The 16,637-nt window shown below is 40.1% G+C and overlaps 1 protein-coding gene and 1 long non-coding RNA gene across 4 annotated transcripts in view; one reads left to right on the top strand and one right to left on the bottom strand.

Annotated features, from left to right (window-relative positions):
* Positions 1 to 1,595: 1,595 nt before the first annotated feature.
* ELK3 (ETS transcription factor ELK3) overlaps positions 1,596 to 16,637 on the bottom strand; it is a 64,810-nt gene continuing 49,768 nt past the window's right edge. For 2 of the 3 annotated variants that reach the window (XM_081819088.1, XM_081819086.1), the window contains 2 exons: positions 10,890 to 11,012; positions 1,596 to 4,076 (listed from right to left, as the gene is read on the bottom strand). In XM_081819088.1, coding sequence (XP_081675214.1) covers positions 3,978 to 4,076; positions 10,890 to 11,012 — 222 coding nt within the window. In that variant the 3' untranslated portion in view covers positions 1,596 to 3,977. The remainder of the gene's footprint in view (positions 4,077 to 10,889; positions 11,013 to 16,637) is intronic. The other variant, XM_081819087.1, reaches the window with a different exon arrangement.
* On the top strand, positions 4,076 to 16,043 carry LOC145721387 (uncharacterized). Its single transcript, XR_014145059.1, has 2 exons — positions 4,076 to 7,855; positions 8,078 to 16,043. It is a non-coding gene; the product is annotated as an uncharacterized LOC145721387 (long non-coding RNA).

Below are 16,637 nucleotides of genomic sequence, written 5' to 3'. Positions count from 1 at the left end.
TAAAGTGAGGATCTAACTATATTCTTTTGCATGTGAATCTCTAGTTTTCCCAACACTGTTTGTTAAAAAGACTGTCCATTTCTCAAAATGGTCTTGGCACCTTGGCAACCTAAATTGGTTACAAATCAATTGGCCATAAATGTGAGAGTTTATTTTGGGGCTCTTGATTCTGTTTTATCGGTCTGCATTTCTCTTTTTCTGCCAGTACCACAATGTTTTGATTACTAGTGTAGCTTTGTAAGTTTGGAAATCAAGGAGTCCTCCAACTTTGTTCTTCTTTTTCATGATTGTTTTGGCTATTCAGGGTCCCTTGAAATTCCATTTGAACTTTAAGATGGGGTTTTTCTATTTCTCAGGAAATATGCCATTAGGATTATGATAGGAATTGCATTGAATCTGTAGATTCTTTTTTTTTTAAGATTTATTTATTTGACAGAGACACAGCAAGAGAGGGAACACAAGCAGGGTGAGTGGGAGAGGGAGAAGCAGGCCTCCTGCGGAGCAGGGAGCCCGATGTGGGGGCTCGATCCCAGGACCCTGGGATCATGACCTGAGCCGAAGGCAGACGCTTAACGACTGAGCCACCCAGGCGCCCCTTTTTTTAAGATTTTTTTTTATTTATTCATGAGAGAGAGGTAGAGGGAGAAGCAGCCTCCCTGAGGAGCAGGGAGCCCGATGCGGGACTCGATCCCAGGACCCCAGGATCATGACCTGAGCCGAAGGCAGATGCCCAGCCATCTGAGCCACCCAGGCACCCTGAATCTGTAGATTCTTTGTGAGTATTGGGATTTCCAGTCCATGAATGCAGGATAGCTTTAATTTTTTTAAGCAATGTTTTGTAGTTTTTCAGTGTACAAGTCTTGTGCCTCCTTAAATTCATTCCTAAGTATTTTATTCTTTTTGATGTTATTGTAGGTGGAATTATTTTCTAAATTTCTTTTTTGAGTTTTTCATTTGCTAGTGTGTAGAAATAGAAATGATTTTTGTGTTGATTTTGTATCCTATAATTTTGCTGACTTTATTAACTTTTTTTGTGGATTCTTTAAGGTTTTCTACATATAAGACCATGTCATCTATGAATAGAGATAGCTTTACTTTCTTTATTATTTGAATTTCTTTTTTTTTTTTTTTGCCTAATTACTTTGGTTAGGACTTTCAGTCCTGTTGTTGAAGTAGAATTGGCAACATGTTCTTTATATTAGGGAAAACACTTTCAGTCTTTCACCACTGAGTATGGTGTTAGTTGCAGCTGAAAGAATAAATGATAATTTGTTTCTTCTCTTCCTCCTCACCTACCCCTATTTCAATATAGAATGATTGGTAGACCTTAAGATTTAAAAGATCAGAGGACCAACTTTTCAAACCCATTCTCCCCCCACCCCATCCCCTAAGTCAACCTCAGTAATTCTGTTTCCTTAAATATCTTTTTAAAGGAGATTTTATATATATATATATATATATATAATATGTTTTGATGTATCATATTTAAGGCTAGATGACAAGACTTATTTTCTAACTTGTACCCATATAGAGAAGTAAAATTTGGATCATCCCAAGTAAATGGAAGTAAACCAACCCACTTGCCTCCTCACACCTTTTATCACAAAGTATTTATTGAACAAAAATAATATAATAAAATTGATACATATATGAACGTGAATGAAGATATGCATCATAGAAAAGATGTGTACAAAGAGAACAACATTTAGGTTATAGTTCTATAAAACCTTAGCCATAGCAGATTAACACTGATGAAACAGACATATAAAAAGGAAAAAAAGTTATTTAATATGTCCTTTGAAACCTATTTTCTGACTAAAATTGTTAAAACACACACACACACACACACACACAATGAGGCAGAGCTATAAGAGTTATACTTCAATACCTCCAGTTCTGTATCTGTGTCCTAGTGAGTTTTTTGATCCATAAAATGTATGGCGTTTTTCCATTTCTAAAAACGGAGCTAGAATGTATGTCAATCATAGTATTTCAAGGAAGGAAATACAAGAATCAGATTTATAGTCATTAGAGTATTTCCAATCAGCATATACATTTAAAAATATTTTGGGTTGAGATTTTTGTACATTGATTAACTTCCTTGGGTTTATCTGTTTTTTTTCTACCTAACAGATTTGGGCCAGTAGTTACTTATAGTTAGGCATGGGAAAATAGAACTGGACTGAGCACCAATCATTTGTTCTACCTTTAATGAGCTGTGTGACCTTAGGCAACTCCCAGTTGCTTCTGTGTAATTGCCTTATCTGGAAACCGTGGTAAGGAGCATTCTCAAAGGCCCCCTCTACCTTTAACATTTCATGTTTGGTAAATATCAGTTCCCTGTACCAGCTATTTTATTTTAGTACAGAATTATCCTCAGTTTATGTGGAAGTGACACTAGTGTCTGGATTTTGGAATTTACTTTATATCCAAAAGTGTATATTATAGATTTGTACATCCCCATACACAGACACTTAATTCCAATGGAAAAATCTCAAGATTTTAAGCATTATAACAAAGTTTTAGATTCTTCGAAAATTCAAGAGATGTTTGCTTTTACAAGCTTTGTTTTTTACACCTTTTTCATAATTTTGCCATTTAACACCTGTGGAATCAGTTATTTGGCCACATTTCAAATTGGTTTGTTACTTACAGTTAAGGATGATAATCTGATCTTGAAAGCACTGGGCACTTTCCAGGTCTCTTCACATTAGAACTTTCCTACTTCATGTACAGAACAATGCCTTAAGAGTGGCCCCTGCTGTTTCTGTTACCACTGCTTTACACTACGCAAAAGAATTTACTACTGAGTGCTCCAAATGTAGTTCAGTTCCACAATGAGGTTCCTGAAGAGTTACATATTTCTTATATCCAATTTCCTTCATTCTCACTATAAACTTAGTTAATACATAAAGCAGTGTATCCTGCCTCTGTTTCCACAAACAAGGCTATGCCTTATACACCTGAAGATACCTGATGTTACAGAATTGTTGTGTTCATCAACCAGTCTGTGAGCCTCTTCCTAACCATAGGATGTTTAAATGTTAATTATAGTTCTAGGGGTTTAGTGAAACCCTAACTCATGATGATACAGGAAATGTATCAGGGGTGTGATTTGCTATGGAAAACTGGGAGAACCACAGCTAATTTTTTGAAATAAGAATATGCTTACATAGGATATATTCCAAGGGAATGGGTAGAGTGAACTTGATGTAGATTTCCATCTCAGGTTTTTGTTTGGGAGGAGTCTAAAAGATTGTAAACAGCTAGGTGGCTAGCCTTTCAAACTTCATTTTTTAAAAAATGCACTTTAGAACATTTTCTTTTGTGAATGTTTATTTTCTAAATATGGCTTAGTTTCTTTTATAAAAACATGAAATTGGACATTTACTGAACTTCAGTTCAAAAGAGGTTCTAAGGCAATTCTTATACAATTGAAAGCGAAAAAGAAAAATATGAATAAGCTTTCATTTTGCCTACTTGTGAAAAATAATGATTCTACTAGAGAGCTGTTTGATACTAATTTTTGTCTTCCAAACATTTTCTCTTAATACTAAAAAATATATAAACCATTTACATAAAACTAAATGCAAAGGAAGGCACAGCTGGTTATAGTGTCTATAAGCATAGTTCAGCATATGCGGAATTAGAAAGAAAAGCTTCACATCCTTATTAGTTACACTGAAAACCATTAAGAAAAGTTCTTCACTGTCAACAGTGTTCAACACTTAAGAGCTAAGAGGATATAAAAACAAAAACATTAAAAAATCACTTAATGCCAAACAGATCTTCATATATACTTGAATATAAAAAAAGGTTTTAAAAATGCTAACATAAATCTAGACCATCCATGTTATGAAAAGTGCAAACCAAATTAACAGGGTTTCACAACGTCCTTCTCATGACACAGGTAAACTAGCCCATGGGGACAAATTTATTTCATCAGTTAATAAGTCTTTAACTGTGGCCAGATGTCATCAGGATTTCTGAGAGTTCGAAGAAAGCAGTACTGGAGAAGCAGCTCTATCCAGACTGGGGATTGGCACTGGCATGTGGCCGTTAAGCAGTGTTGGAAACTGTAGGGGACAGAAGATTTTTAAAATAATTATTGCAGACCCATTGGGACAAACTTGAATTCTTTACATTCCTAGACAGACTATAGTGGATTACCCTTGGGACAGAGGGGTTGCAAATTATTTTACAGAATGAGCTCAAGATTACATATAGCAAACAAGGGAGAAGGCCCAGAAAATGTCCCTATTTTATATGCCTAGCCACTAGAAAAAAATGTACCTGTGGTGCTAAAGCATGTTCAAATACTCCTTTTAAAAGGTTCCAAGCTACTTAGAATGTTGATTTGCTTAAAGTAATTTTGAAAACCACAGACAACTGACTCTACTGATTCACATGTAAAATTTCTAATACCGTATTTTGAAAATGGCCATTGTTTTTCTAGAGTATAAAAAATGCTTCTCAGTAACTGCTAAAAATGAAGAATGTTTTAGCTTAAAAGATTTAGAAAGCAAGAATGTATCTTGGAGCTGAGGAAATATTTTTTTTAATTACAATGATAATACCAAACTTAACAGATCACCTTTAAGTGACAAAACAAAGAGTAAAGTTAATTTCTGTAGTGTGGGTAAGTAAGATGATAAATGGGATAAAAGTATATGCTTTGATAACTTTCAGGTCTAAAAAAATACCACACTATACTCCCAACTCAACAAGAATAATTAAAGACCTCCTTTTAATACATTACTATTCACAACTAGATTTTTGTTGTCTAGATTGATATGTGTCAAAATGTTCTCCTGGGCTATCTTCCAGTTTAATTTCTATTTAGATAAGTTAATATTCAATTGCAACACTAAATATCAAACTACAGAGCCTAGCACAAGTTAGAAGTACAATAAATACAGAATATATTTTTTCAATTTTCAAACTATTTCAATAACTGTTATGTGTAGTGCCTTCCATTTTATCAGTGGTTGTCATTTCAGTTGGTATCTAGAAGCCTGTAAAGTAAGTTTGGTTATCCCCATTTTATAGAAAACATTTCAAGTAAGTTCTGATTGGTTAAAGACTAGTAGGCAGTAAAGCCAAGTTTTAAACTCTGAAAGATCCTGCGCTTTTTGTACCAAACTGCCCAACTTATTTTTGGCAGGGCTTGGTGTAAGTATGCTCTTTAAATACTATTTCAGTTTCTTTAATGGTCATTGGCATATTCAAGGTTTTTGTTTCTTTTCTGACACTTTGGAACTTTAGTTGTTTGTAGAATTTTATCCATTTCAACTGGGTTATCAAATCTATTTGCATATAGTTTATACTCTTTTAAGATCCACGCTCCTAACTACTATTCCCATTGACTTAAGAGTGAACACAGAATGAAGAGCAGGTTTTGAATTTTCATTCTCTTAGCTTATTTGCAATCTTTTCTCATTTTATTTTTTGTCCATCTTATTGGTGTTTTCAAAAGAAGCAGCTTTTGGTTTTGTTAATCTTCCTGTTTTAAAAAGTATATTATTGATTTCTGCCCTCTGCTCTTTATTTCTATACACTCTGTTGTAGTTTCTCTTGCCTGGCTTTTCTGGCCTGTTTCATCTTTATTGACTCCCCACCTTCACTCGCTTAAGTTGCAATGTTCCCCCCAAAGTTTTGTTTTCAGCCTTCCTTTCTCCTATACTGGACTCAACAATCCTTTCCTGCTGTCAGCTAGATCCCCATCAATGCGTCTTCACCAAAAACCTGCTATTCCGTGTTCACTCTTAAGTCGGTGAGAGTGGTGATATGAGCAGGACCCTAAACTTCAGTCAGGGTTCTGCCACTTACTAACGTGTGGTCTTGGGTAAACTGAGCAACATCTCTGGGCCTTAGTTTCCTTATCTTTTCAAAAAGAACTATTGGGAGTACAGTTGACTCTTGAGCAACACAGATGTGCAGATTTTTTTCAATAAACACAGTATAGTACTACAAATATATTTTCCTTGCGATTTTCTTTTCCCTAGCTTACTTTATTATAAGAATACAGCATAATAATACATATAACATGCAAAATATGTGTTAATCAACTGTTATCAGAAAGGTTTCTGGTCAACATTAGGCTATTAGTAATTAAGTTTTTGAAGAGTCAAAAGTCATACATGGATTTTCAACTGTAAGGGGGAGGTCAGCACCCCGAATCCCCACATTGTTCAAGGGTCAACTGTATTAAATGAGAAGCCATGAAAAGTGCTTTGAACAACATCTAGCATACAGTAGCCCTCAATAAATGTTAACTTCTTACTTATAGTATTTCTAGTCTTTTAATCACATAAGTAATCTTTGCCACTTCCTAATTTTACCTCTTACTCCTCAAACCCAACTAAAAGTCCTTCTCTCAATTTTACGTCTGGAATATCTTCTAAATATATTCCTATTTCTACTATTCTAAAAGATGATTTTTCCCTCAGTATTTGCAGTAGTATAAATATTCCTCCTATCTTCCTGCACCTTATACTTTCTGCTTTCTCTTCAGTCCTTCCTCCACACTGGTGTCAGCAATATCTTCCTAAAATAGAGATTTTAGGGGTGCCTGGGTGGCTCAGTCGGTTAAGCATCTGCTTTCTGCTCAGGTCATGATCCCAAGGTGTGTCAGGCCCCCTGCTCAGTGGGGAGTCTGCTTCTTCCTCTCTCAAATAAATTTAAAAATCTAAAAAAATAGTATAATTAAATCTGTTCTTTTATATCCAGCTTAGAAAACCTTCCATGGTTGTCAAGAGACTAAGGTGGAAAACCCTGAGCATAGCATTCAAGACCTACAGCTGCTTTTCTAATCACCCAGTCCCTTCCTGGACAGACTATGTACTTGCATATCCAAATCATGGAGATTATCTAGAACGTGCTTTTCTCTCTGCCAAAATCCTGTCCGTCCTTCCCAGCTCAGGTGCCACTTCTTCCAGCGGAGCCTTCATCTAGTCCCTAGCTAGAAAGCTATACCCTGTTGGGTTCCTATAACATTTTGTTTATATATCTGTTATTCCCATAGTGTATATTCTCCTACAGTCCCTGATAACAGAGCATTGCAAATATTTTCTGGGTTAGATTTGTTGAATTAAAACATTCAGAAAACATCCTCAATTGAAAACTTAATTCTGGGTGCCTCAGTCGGTTGGGCGTCTGCCTTCAGCTCAGGTCATGATCCTAGGGTCCTGGGATTGAGCCCCATGGAGAGCTCCCTGCTCAGTGGGGAGCCTCCTTCTCCCTCTGCCATTCACCCTGCTTGTGCTCTCTGGCTCTCTGTCAAGTAAATAAATCTTAAAAAAAAAAAACTTAATCCTGCCTTGTTTCAAGATATTATCTGTACCTATGCCAAATTTGATGAAAATCTGTTTCAGAAGTGGAACAGACACCCTGTAGATAAGCTCAAAATGCCAAACTGTTCAGACCAATCTCATTTTATTTTTAAATACACCTCTTCCAGAAAGGCACTAATATCTTCTCTCTCCTTCCCTTAAATTCTTCGATATCTGCTGTAACTTGCCACAGTAATTACATCAGTGGACCTTCTGTGCAAAAACTCCTCAGCTCTGTCAACTGTTTACCGAAAGGATTCTGATCTACTTTTCAATCCTGACAACAGGAAATTTGCCAGCATCATTTAAAACTTATTGTAGCCCAAATGTGTTTCTTTTCTTCCTCCATGTCTAGTATATATGAAAGGTTTATTGTTAAAGAAAATTATTAGTTCAAAAGGGGCACTGCTGATAATCTGAATTTTGAATATTCCTCTTACCATGTTTTATTTACTATTTTCAAAACTGCTAGTTTCAACTTCTATCACAACTGCTCTTACATAGGAAGAGTAGTATTTTAAAAGGTACAAAGTTGGGCGCCTGGGTGGCTCAGTTGGTTAAGCAACTGCCTTCGGCTCAGGTCGTGATCCTGGAGTCCCGGAATCGAGTCCCACATCAGGCTCCCTGCTCGGCAGGGAGTCTGCTTCTCCCTCTGACCCTCCTGACCCTCCCCCCTCTCATGCTCTCTCTCTCTCACTCTCTCTCCAATAAATAAATAATATCTTTAAAAAAAAAAAATTTAAAAGGTACGAAGTTGTTTTTCCTTAGTTTCAAGGACCCCAGTCACAGAAAGAGGGCACAAGGCCCTGCCAACAACCATCTAAACATGATTGTTTTCCCCATTCCTACCTCCCATTTGTGGTTTTTGTTGTTGTTTTTGAATGGCTCTGGTAGAGAGGACAGGTACATTGTGAAATTAAAATTCTGAGTAGGTGGTCTTTAAATGCAGCAATTTCTTCTGAAGAATTCTAATTATAAATTAGGAACCACTGGTCTGCTGTGGTTCTCCAAAGTAGATTTCTGGAGTAACAGCATCACTAGGATCTTGAAGAAATGTTATAATCGGGCCCCATCCCACACCTTCTAAATCAGAAACTCTGGGGTTGGGGCCCAGCAAAATCTTTTAACACACCGTCCAAGGTGATTCTTTTTCATGTTACCTTTGAGAGCCAGTGGTCTACAGTAGTGACTGAAGAGAAAAGGGTATGTGTGTCCAACACCCAGAGCTCCGAATATCCTGCTAATGTGCACCATCACTATGGACACAAACCATTACTGTGAGGAGTGACAGGCTGGAAAAGGTTTAGTATCCACGGCAAGGGATCCCAAAGAACTCCCTAACAGCAGTTCTCCATGGCTTCCTTGAGAGATCACCAAGCCTTGTACCAATCAGGTGGCAGAATTCCCAGTGAGGAGGGAAGTGAGATTCCATTCTTTTTTTTTTTTTTTTTAAGATTTTTAAAATTTATTTATTTATTTGAGAGAGAGGATGAGAGGGGAGAGAGAGAGCACATGAGAGGGAGGAGCGTCAGAGGGAGAAGCAGACTCCCTGCTCAGCCGGGAGCCTGATGTGGGACTCGATCCCGGGATTCCAGGATCATGACCTGAGCTGAAGGCAGTCGCCCAATCAACTGAGCCACCCAGGCGCCCCATGAGATTCCATTCTTTATTCACAAATATCTAGTGAACCTTCCAGAGACCTTGTTAGATTCTAGAACTAAAGTAATATTGCAGTCCCTGTGCCCATGGAGCTTACCGTACACATGGCACCAAATAACTGCTCTCCTCAGGAGCTCTAATACTAGAATACTGCTGCTCCATTGTGAATACTGTGAGGAAATAAGGTCTTTCAGCTCTCCACCAAGAGAATACTAACCTAAAACTTTTCCTAGTACTACATTGCTCACTGCTTCTAGTTTTTACTTCCCTGCCGGAGTTTAAAGGGCTGAGAACAGGTTGGCTGTGCATGACCATAGCTCAATTTTCTTGTGATGAGAAGATGGGCCAGAAGAGAAACCTGATTTACCTAGGAATATACAGTCACATCATGACAACCCTACCTCAACCTTACTAGGAACCAGAGAAGCAAGATAGCAATCAAAACCTCTTTAGCTCTACCCTTCTTCCGAGACCCTAAATCCCAGCATGTATAGCTCCTGGCACAGAGGAGGTCAATACCAACCTTTACGAGCAAAATGACCAACTCAAAACACAGAGAACTGATCTTTTTAACACTTAGGTTCTTAAATATTTAATTTTGTTTTTTTTTTTAAAGTAACCTCTACAACCAACGTGGGGCTCGAACTCACGACCCTGTGATCAACAGTCATGTGCTCTTAGGGGCGCCTGGGTGGCTCAGTCGTTAAGTGTCTGCCTTCGGCTCAGGTCATGATCCCGGGGTCCTGGGATCGAGCCCCACATCTAGCTTCCTGCTCAGTGGGAAGCCTGCTTCTCCCTCTCCCACTCCCCCTGCTTATGTTCCCTCTCTCGCTGTGTCTCTCTCTGTCAAATAAAATCTTTCAAAAAAAAAAAAAGAATCACGTGCTCTACAAACTGAGCCAGCCATGTGCCCCAATTCCTTGGTGAATTCTTAGGTACCCACTCATTTAGTCAGTGATAATTACTAAGCATTATTTGTATGCCAAGCAATATGGCCAGACATGGGGTGGGGGGATGGGCAGCACAGTAAACAAGAAACAAGATGTACTTCTGGCCTCTTGAGGACCCACAGTCTAGTGGAGGAGACTGCCAGGTGAACAGGCCATCATAATACAAAGTGGTCAGTGCTAGATGCAACAGGAACAAAAGAACAACTAGCTTGGGTGAGCCACACTGGAGGGCAGGCATGGGATTCAGGGTGGATGAGACAGGCTAGAGTTAGAGGGGGTTTTCACTTTCCCCAGTTTTGCTTCACTCCTGTCCCTAGGACCCTTCCTATTTTTCTCTTAGTAACATCTTTGTGAGGAACAGTCTTTGCGTCTCAAAGAAGAAATACTGATTACCACATGATCGCAAGCAGTGCTACTGCAAGATTCTAGTGTGTGAATGAATAATAAATGTACCCACCCAGTAACAGGAGCTGTGCAAGATAAAGCAGCTAAGACTTAGTTTTTAACCAAATGCCCTGGACGCTCCTTTCTTATTATGGAACAAGGAGAACTTGATTATGATTCACAGAATTATACAGATAACTTTTCTATTACAGTATGGACATTCTTCACTATTTTTTTCAATTTATTTCAAGTGATGTCAATATGTTGCCTAATTTTTTAAAGTCCCTTTTCCTTAATAACTTCCCAGTTTTCATAGTCAATGAAGATATCCAAGCACTTCGAGAATTAATTGTTCCATTTGTCAATACCTGACATGAATATGCCATTTCTGCCTTGATAAAAATGTCTGCCTCTGAAGGCTGGGTTTTGCAGCACCATTAACTCCCTTTGGAAACTTAACATTTTAACCAAATGTAGGGTTGAACTCTGTTACCTCTGCAGTATTTATTGGGGAAACACACCCCTTAGAAGCTCAGTGTTTAAACATTCATTTCTAAATGCTCACCTGGAACAGCGTGTTTGGCCCTTGCAACCGGGCAGGACTCAGTGGAGCAACTGGACTAAGGCTGCTCCAGAAATGTATGCTGGATAGCAGTGGACTCGGGGTCAGAAGCAATCCATTTGGTGTCTGGGAAAGAAAGCACATACACAGATTTTGATAAAGGTATCACCTGATTCTGGCCACGATCAGCAGTGTGGCTAGGTACACCAGCCATGAACCAAGAAACAAGCCTTACCATCTTAGGAAAATCTGACAACTATGTAACTTCTGCAAGGCTGTGCACAGTTTAACTTTCTTCAGTGCTGATTGTATTGCATTAGCAATTTTATAAAGGAGAAAAGTATGGACAAGTTACCTTCCCTAAACGTTCTAAACATTGTAAAACTCAAGTTTACAGCAACATTCGTCCAGGTGGTTTCTTCAATTTGTTTTCCTTCCCACATTAAATAAGATTTAGTGTACAAAATGGGATTCCATGAAGGGGCTTTATTTTTTTAAACAATATTTTTTTATTTTCCTACACTGGATATCCATTACAAACACATTTTTTTAAAGGGCCTCTCAGGCTTCACTTTCATGGGTATCAATGGCCCTTTAAGATTTTAGGATCTGGGGGCGCCTGGGTGGCTCAGCTGGTTAAGCAACTGCCTTCAGTTCAGGTCATGATCCTGGAGTCCCAGGATCAAGTCAGGAAGTCTGCTTCTCCCTCTGACCCTCCCCCCTCTCATGCTCTCTCTCCCATTCTCTCTCTCAAATAAATAAAATCTTAAAAAAAAAAAAAAAAGATTTTAGGATCTGTTGTTAAAATACTCTGTAGCAGCTTCTTCAAAAGTTCTGAACTGGGTTTTCCAGATTCCACTCCGGATATGGGGCTGATGAGAATTCATCTCCCTGGCAATGGTTTGGAGGGGGGGAAAAATTCTTTCTTGTTAGATTGGGTGTAAAGCCAAAACTCTGTTGTGTTTCCCAGGAGAGTGCCAAGGACTGCATTTGCTTGCACACACACAGCAGGAATCCTGGCCTGCAAGCTAGCTAAAGGACAGAAGAAACAACTCGCCCCAGCTGGTATGTCTGCATGGCTTTTATTCTCAGCTGAGGCAAACTCCCTGGCCCATGGTGGTTTTGCACCTTTGCTGACTAGCAGGAGCCCCGCAGTGGTTTTGTGATGTCAATAAGGTGCTTTGTGTAAGAAGAACCACAGCAAAGGCGCCAGCATTGCAGATTGCATCACTTTGGATGCTAAAGTGTTATTTTTTCCTAGAATTGGCCCCAGCAGCTTCGTTAATTATCGAGAATATTTGGCATAAACCTAAGTTGAAAGGTCTGCTCTGTTGAGCGGAAAGGAGACAAACATCCAAAGGTTCTCACTGTGAAGCTGCTGAAAGGTAAACTAATTTATACCATCTTGAGTCTTTGGTTCCACAGCATTTCCTACACATGGAATGGCCTATGAGGTGACTAGGATAAATACATGTTTTGGATAAGCTTCCCACTTCTAATCCAAGGCAGTTTCACAAATATGCCGGGCCATCTGGTCTGGCGATTAAGACTTAACGGTTCAGGGGCGCCTGGGTGGCTCAGTTGTTAAGCATCTGCCTTCGGCTCAGGTCATGATCCCGGGGTCCTGGGATCGAGCCCCGCATCGGGCTCCCTGCTCGGTGGGAAGCCTGCTTCTCCCTCTCACACTCCCCCTGCTTGTGTTCCTTCTCTCGCTTTCTCTCTCTCTGTCAAATAAATAAATAAAATCTTTAAAAAAAAAAAAAAGACTTAACGGTTCAGCATGGGCTCTGCCAGGGTTTCAACCTCAGAACCACTACTTAACTACCTATGCCTCAGTTTCCAAATCTATAAAATGGGGAGGAAAAACTGCCTACCTTATAGGATTGCTGGGAAGATGAAATAAGATGATCTATGTAGAGCTCTTAATATGTGCCTGGCACATAGCAAACGCTCAAGAAGTGTTAATCACAAGGTACCCGATATACTTATTCAGTGAATTTCATCTGTTCATGGGAGTAATTCTCAATGCATGTATAAAAGTACTCTGTTCTGAAACCAATCAAGTCAGCCAGTACCTTCAAGGCTCCTCTCAGTCATATTAGGCTCAAGTCCACAAACTCAGGTCATCTGAGAACTAACATATTTGGACGTTACTCTGGTACCAGCTTCCAGCCACAGTATGCATGTTAACGTTCAAAAACCAGTGTGTTCAGGGCCTCCTAGTTTACCTACTAGTGAAGGTCCCAAAGCTCTTAAGAGACAAAAGGTCTTCTAGACTACAAAACCTATCTTTCTCTTATTTGTGGCCATAAATATACATCCACTCCGTTTTAATCCTTTGAGCAATACATGAAGTGTAGTTTTATTTTAGTCTAAAATGTGCACCCAGGTCTGAATGTGAGATGTTTGCACATCTGTTTCAAAGGGATACAGGACGTACTCAGAATACAGTAGTCTTGTGTTTCACATGTTTAATCGTTTGGAATATCTTTTATAACATATGCAAATAAATATTCTGAAATGGCTTCATTCGCTCTTCTCTCCCCCATCCCTGTTCTCCCTGAAGATCCTGTGGCTGTAAAGAAAAAACCGTTTGGTTGCTGTTTTAAGGAATGTTCCTATTAATGCTCACCCTGGGTAATCTCCAGTACAGTGTGAGTTTTCAGAGCCTCTTTCCACAATCTCCTGGAGTCAGGCAAGGTGGGCTGAGCCTGAGGGCTAGACACTAAAGAAAGAAGCCACAAGCAAAATGCATGCTTCCTCTTCCTTCACCAAAAAATATTTTAGCAAATGGGCCCTTCTGAATGGCAGACAGAGAGTTCCTGATTCCATCAGCTGCATGGAAGCAGATGCCCTAAGACCTGAGGCAAAGGACATTGATGTTCAAGGGGAAAGACCATCCAACCAGGATCTTGGTCATCCCCCTCAACTCACTTCTTCTTCCACATAATACAGTCTCCTACAAAGCCTGCACATTTGAGCGAAACCTGGTGAGCTGGCATTGCCCGGACATGCCTCTCCTGAGTGCCCTGGTTCATGGCCCTCTGCCTGGACCATGCCCTCAGACCCCCTCTTCCTTCCTACCCCTGCCTCCCTCTGCCCATCAAAACCCCACCTCCTCAAAGGAGACTTTTCTGCTTTTCCCTCTTTTTCCTGAATCTTCATAACACTTTATAACCACTTTTTCCTTAACATTTTCTGCCTCATGGTAATTTGCATATTATTCTTATACCTCATTCTGTAGCCTTCAAGGTATCTTGCTCATCTTTATTCCTCCTATAGTACCCAGTTTCTAAATACTTGATGAGCTGAAGCAATCTGTAGCTCTAGGTACATCCCCTCACATGTCACCTGCTGGATATGTCCACTTGGAATGCCCCACATGTTCAAACTAGAACTCACCTTCCTTCCAAGTCTAGTGTTTCTTATGACTCCTCCATTTCTATCAACAATACTACCCATTTATCCATTCAAGAGATACTGAATGCATGATATGTATCAGGTGCCAGAGATACAATGATAAGACATGATCCCTGGACTTACAGCCCTGTCTACAACCCAGCATCCTCCTCACTGTGATGCAAAATTACTTCCCACTTGCTACAATCTCTGGGCATGGCCTGTGTGGATCCTTCTTTGAACTGACTCTTATTTTACCCCCCATTTCCTTTCCTGCTGCATTCAAGGCCCCATCACCTTAGAGATGGCATTCAATAAATGCCATCTAAACCAGCCCACGTACTTCTGGCCCCTCTGCCAATCTATTCTGAGCACCGCCACCAAATCAATCACCCTAAGATACTATGTTCCTTTGAAATTCTTTTTTCAAGGGAAAAAAAAAATATCCTTAGCCACAATTCTAGGTTCCCCCATAAACTGGTTTCATATGCTCCTTAATTTCTCTATATGAACCCTCCTACTTGGCTTGATACGTCCTGAACACTACAGAATTCCAACCTGCCAGTTCTTTAGCGCTCATTCCAGAACTTCCCTGACTACCTAGCCCATACTTTCCTGCGCTAGACCTGTTCCACGGGTGATCGCATCCATTTCCATGATTTTAAGCACCCTTACATGTTGGTGACTCCCTAACTTATCTCCAGTCCCAAACTCCTTAGCTCCAGCTGTAGCTAGATGTTTGCTCCTTTATGTCCTATAGGCTTCTCAGGCCCAAAATGAACTTTTTAACCAACCTTTCACCATGAGCTTATTCTTCCTCCCATGCTCCTCACACTCAATTCCTGGCTCTCCCCTACAACTTTCACACCTGGTTAGTCACCAAGTCTATGGACAATTCCTTATGTCTCTCTCAGATCTGTTTCCTTTGGCCCCACCCCACCGTCATAGCCTTAGATCTAGATCCTCCTTATCTTTCATCTGGAATATTTATAAGAGTATCCTAACTGGTTCCAGCCTCACCTCACCCCAATCTATGTCATCAGGATGATTTCTAAAATACAACTCTGTCACTCATGCCCCATCTTCCACCGCATCCTTCACCTTTGGAATTTATCCCTCCGTCCCTTATTGAATTACTGTACTACCCCTAATATACTAAGCTATTTCACATCTTTATGAATTGGCTCAAGATGCTACTTTGCCTACAATGCCCTCCTCACCTTATGTGCCGGATGACTGCTACTGATCCTTCAGCACCTGCCCGAGTGTGAACATGCCTCCCATGAAGCCCTGTCAACATCCTGCCCCATCCCCAGCAAAATTAAATGCCATCTTCCTTAGTATTTCTTTTGTGCTGATCTGGGATAGTATATTAAACCATTTAAGGCAAGTTATGAGCTATTAACAATCAGGGACTTATCTAGCTGATGTTCATATCCCCAGCTCCAAGCACAGAGCTTACACATAATAGGTGTTCAGTTCCTATATGTTGAATTGAACTAAATGATCTTTTCCCTTCTCCGCACTGTGTATTTGACTCTTGCCACGTGCCACTGTCTGTCTGTATGCCTTGTCTTGGCTAGGTCCTAAGGTCTTAAAATAGGCACTGTACGTACTTCTGGTATCCTTTCAATGATCTGCAAATAATGTTTGATAATTATTTGTTGAAAGACTCTAAAAAAGGAATTTTTGTATCTCTTGATTTAAAACCCCAGCAAGCTGTTAATTTCCTATTAAAACAAGTCTAAAAGTTCCTCATCCAGTCTTCAGGGACCTCTGTCGTTTCACATCACCCTAAGTTATATTGCCCCATATTCTTCACCTATTGGACAGCAAGCTATAAGCTCATGAGAGCAGGGACTGTCTATCCTGCTTGCCAGTCGTCAGTGGTAGGAGGGGAAAAAGGAGTAAGAGCAGAACTGGGGAGGAGGCAGTGGGACCATGACGGCAACAGATGGAGATGAGACAGGCCCCAAGGTGGAAAGAGGGAGGGCACTACCACAGTTCCTGTAACCTGGGCAGCCCAGAGCCCAGGGAAGGAAGAACCGTCGGCTGGAATGTCAAGTCTCACAAAACTCTACCAGCAGCATCTTCTACTGCAAAGAGCTTCTAAAAGGACCGCCTCTCCCCTGTAGGGTCAGTACAGAGAAAGCTGGAAGCTAAGCTGGAAAAGTGTTGTAGAGAGTGGGATGAAGGGAAAAAACAAACATTTTTCCTCCTGGGATAATGGCCCAGGAGACAGTAAGATGCGAACGTGCTCCAGAGCTGGGGCAGGATGCAATATACCTGGGTTGCTCCTCACCGTACACATCCATTTTACTCCAAATCCCCACCTGATGATTTTGGCCCGAA

This window comes from Leptonychotes weddellii, chromosome 5, assembly GCF_054177405.1.
Source record: "Leptonychotes weddellii isolate Sample4059 chromosome 5, ASM5417740v2, whole genome shotgun sequence".
In the NCBI taxonomy this organism is placed as follows: Eukaryota; Metazoa; Chordata; class Mammalia; order Carnivora; family Phocidae; genus Leptonychotes; species Leptonychotes weddellii.
The sequence above is the reverse complement of the archived record's forward strand: the minus strand, read 5'-3'. Positions and strand labels throughout refer to the sequence as shown.